Raw genomic sequence first — 2,840 nt, forward strand, 5'->3', positions numbered from 1 at the left:
CGGGCTCAGGCAATCCACTCACCTCAGCCTCCCAAAGGCGCAGGATTACAGGCTGTGCCACTGAGCCCAGCTTAATTTTTCTTTTTTTGTTGTTATTGAGTTGGCATGCTCATGGCTACGGCAGCCTCAACCTGCTGGGTTCAGGTGATCCTTCTGCCTCAGTCTTCCAAGTAGCTGAAACCACAGGCACGCGCCACCATGTCCAGCTAATTTTTTGATTTACTGTAGAGATGAGGTCTCACCAAGTTGCCCAGGCTGGTCTCAAACCTGTGGGCTCAGGCAATCCTCTCAACTCGGCCTTCCAAAATGCTGGGATTACAAGCATGAGTTGCTGTGCCCCGGTCTTGTCTTGACATTTTATTTGCATCTTCTTTTGAAATCAGATGGAAGTAGGGGTGATACAGCCCCTGCTTCTTGGCTTCCCAGCTCTTCCCTAGACCTCAATCTCTCCTCCAAGAAGTTGGGGGGCCCAACTCTGTAAAGACCCTCGTCACAGCCCAGCCCTCCTCTTGGTACAGGCGTGGATCACAGCGCCATTGTGGATGTGCTTACCAATCGCAGCAGAGAGCAGAGGCAGCTCATCTCTCGCACTTTCCAGGAGCGCACCCAGCAGGTGAGTCCATGCTGACTTCCCAGGAGTGGTGGACTGGGGTGAAGGATGCCCCAGAGGACCTGGGGTGCAGCAGCGGAAGCCAGCTCCTGCTTCCTGGCTAAGTGGGGGCTGGTGCCACAGCCTGAGATGAAAGCCAGCCAAGTCTTCCCAACCCCCCACGTCTGGGGCTCTTCCCCTCACCCCTGTATCTCTGCTCTGGGGGCCATTATTCTAGAACCTGCTGAAGTCCCTGCAGGCGGCTCTTTCCGGCAACCTGGAGAGGATCGTGGTGGCTCTGTTGCAGCCTGCGGCCCAATTCGATGCCCAGGAATTGAGGACAGCTTTGAAGGTATCAATCAGGAGAGGAGACGTGCCAGTGTTTCTGGGAATTGAGAACACTGCTGGGGAGAGAAGGCTAACTGCCTTGCCTTTGTCCACTCGGAGGTGTGGACTTGGCGGGGGCCCCCTGCTATTGTTCCATACTGGCCCTTGGAAAACTTTTCCTCCTTTTTTTTTTTTTTTTTTTTTAGAGACAAAGTCTCGCCGTGTTGCCCAGGTGGAGGCTGTTCTCAAATCCCTGGACTCAGGCAGTCCTCTCTCCTCTACCTCCCAAAGTGCTAGGATTACAGGCGTGAGCCACCGCGTCCAGCTCCCTTAGAAAATTAAGTGGTCTGCCAGGTGCAGTGGCTCACACCTGTAATCCCAGCACTTTGAGAGGCCAAGGCAGGAGGATTGCTTGAGCCCAGGTGTTCAAGACCAACCTGGGCAACATAGCAAAACTTCATCTCTACAAAAAATTAGCTAGGGGTGGTAGTATGCATCTATAGTCCCAGCTACCCAGGAGATTGAGGCTGTGGTGAGCCATGATCCCATGAATGTGCCACTGTCCTCCAGTCAGGGCAACAGAGTGAAACCCCGACTAAAAAAAAAGAAAGAAAGTTAGAAAGAAAAACAAGTGTTCAGTATTCACCCTCTGCCATCCTAATGTCAAGGCCCAGTCTCAGGCCTCCCACTTTCTTTTTATTTATTTATTTATTTTTATTATTATTATTATTATTATTATTGAGTTGGAGTCTCACTCTGTCGCCCAGACTGAGTGCAGTGGCCACTCCTGGCTACCACAGCCTCGACCTGCTGGGCTCCGGCGATCCTTCCGCTTCAGCCTTCCCAGTAGCTGGAATTACAGGCATGTGCTACCACGCCCAGCTGATTTTTTGATTTATTGTAGAGATGAGGTCTCACCGAGTTGCCCAGGCAGGTCTCGAACCCGCGGGTTCAGACAATCCACTCACCTCAGCCTCCCAAAGGCGCGGGATTACAGGCTGAGCCACCGAGCTCAGCTATTTATTATCTTTTTTTGAGTTGGAGTCTCACTGTCACCCAGACTGGAGTGCGGTGGCCACTTCCAGCCACCGCAGCCTTGACCTACTGGGCTCTGGTGATCCTTCCGCCTCAGTCTGCCAAGTAGCTGGAACTACAGGCACGCGCTACCACGCCCAGCTGATTTATTTATTTATTTATTGTAGAGATGAGGTCTCCCCAAGTTGCTCAGGTGGGTCTCGAACCCGCGGGCTCAGGCAATTCACTCACCTCAGCCTCCCAAAGCGCAGGATTACAGGCTGAGCCACCAACCCCAGCTGGGCCTCCCACTTTCTTGCAGGCCTCAGGTTCTGCTAAGGATGTAACCCTGGAAATTCTTGCCACTCGTGCTCCATCCCAGCTGCAGGAATGCCTGGCAGTCTACAAGCATCGTAAGAATATGGAAGGAGGGGGTTCCAGGAACTGGAGAGGGATTCACAGGACAGTCCACTCCTTCTGGCATTCCCTACTGGTTGGCCAACTGGGAACCAGGCTGCCAGAGTCCTGCTCCCTGGGGTCTGTCTTCCCTCCCCAGTGTCTCAGTCTCCCCAGGAAAGAGAGCCAGATGTGCTCTTGAAAGAACGAGAAGCAATGATTAAGCATCTTAGTCTGGAGCTCCAGGACAGATTCCCAAGTGACAATCCCAAAGGCACCCATGTCACCTTCCCAGTCATCACATCACATTCCAACCTGAATCCAGCCTAGCTGAGGCCTAGGGAAAGATGGAGCCTGCATCTAAGTCATGGGTGTCGCCTCCCCTGCCCCTGGTGGCTAACTGTGCTTGGCGGCAACCTGCTTCATCCACTAATTTGTGGCTTTTTTCCATCTTTATCTTTCCAGTCCCGCCCGCCCCCCCCCCTTTTTCTTGCTTTCCACATGTTCTTTTGAT

At 52.9% G+C, this 2,840-nt stretch overlaps 1 protein-coding gene across 1 annotated transcript in view; it reads left to right on the plus strand.

The window, feature by feature from the left end:
* The window catches only part of ANXA9 (annexin A9), a 10,258-nt gene that overhangs the window by 1,098 nt on the left and 6,320 nt on the right, over positions 1 to 2,840 (plus strand). The window contains exons 3-5 of the mRNA XM_008074294.1: positions 519 to 613; positions 828 to 941; positions 2,253 to 2,343. Coding sequence (XP_008072485.1) covers positions 519 to 613; positions 828 to 941; positions 2,253 to 2,343 — 300 coding nt within the window. The remainder of the gene's footprint in view (positions 1 to 518; positions 614 to 827; positions 942 to 2,252; positions 2,344 to 2,840) is intronic.

This window comes from Carlito syrichta, unplaced genomic scaffold (assembly GCF_000164805.1).
Source record: "Carlito syrichta isolate Samal-C Ts95f unplaced genomic scaffold, Tarsius_syrichta-2.0.1 Scaffold316387, whole genome shotgun sequence".
NCBI lineage: Eukaryota > Metazoa > Chordata > Mammalia > Primates > Tarsiidae > Carlito > Carlito syrichta.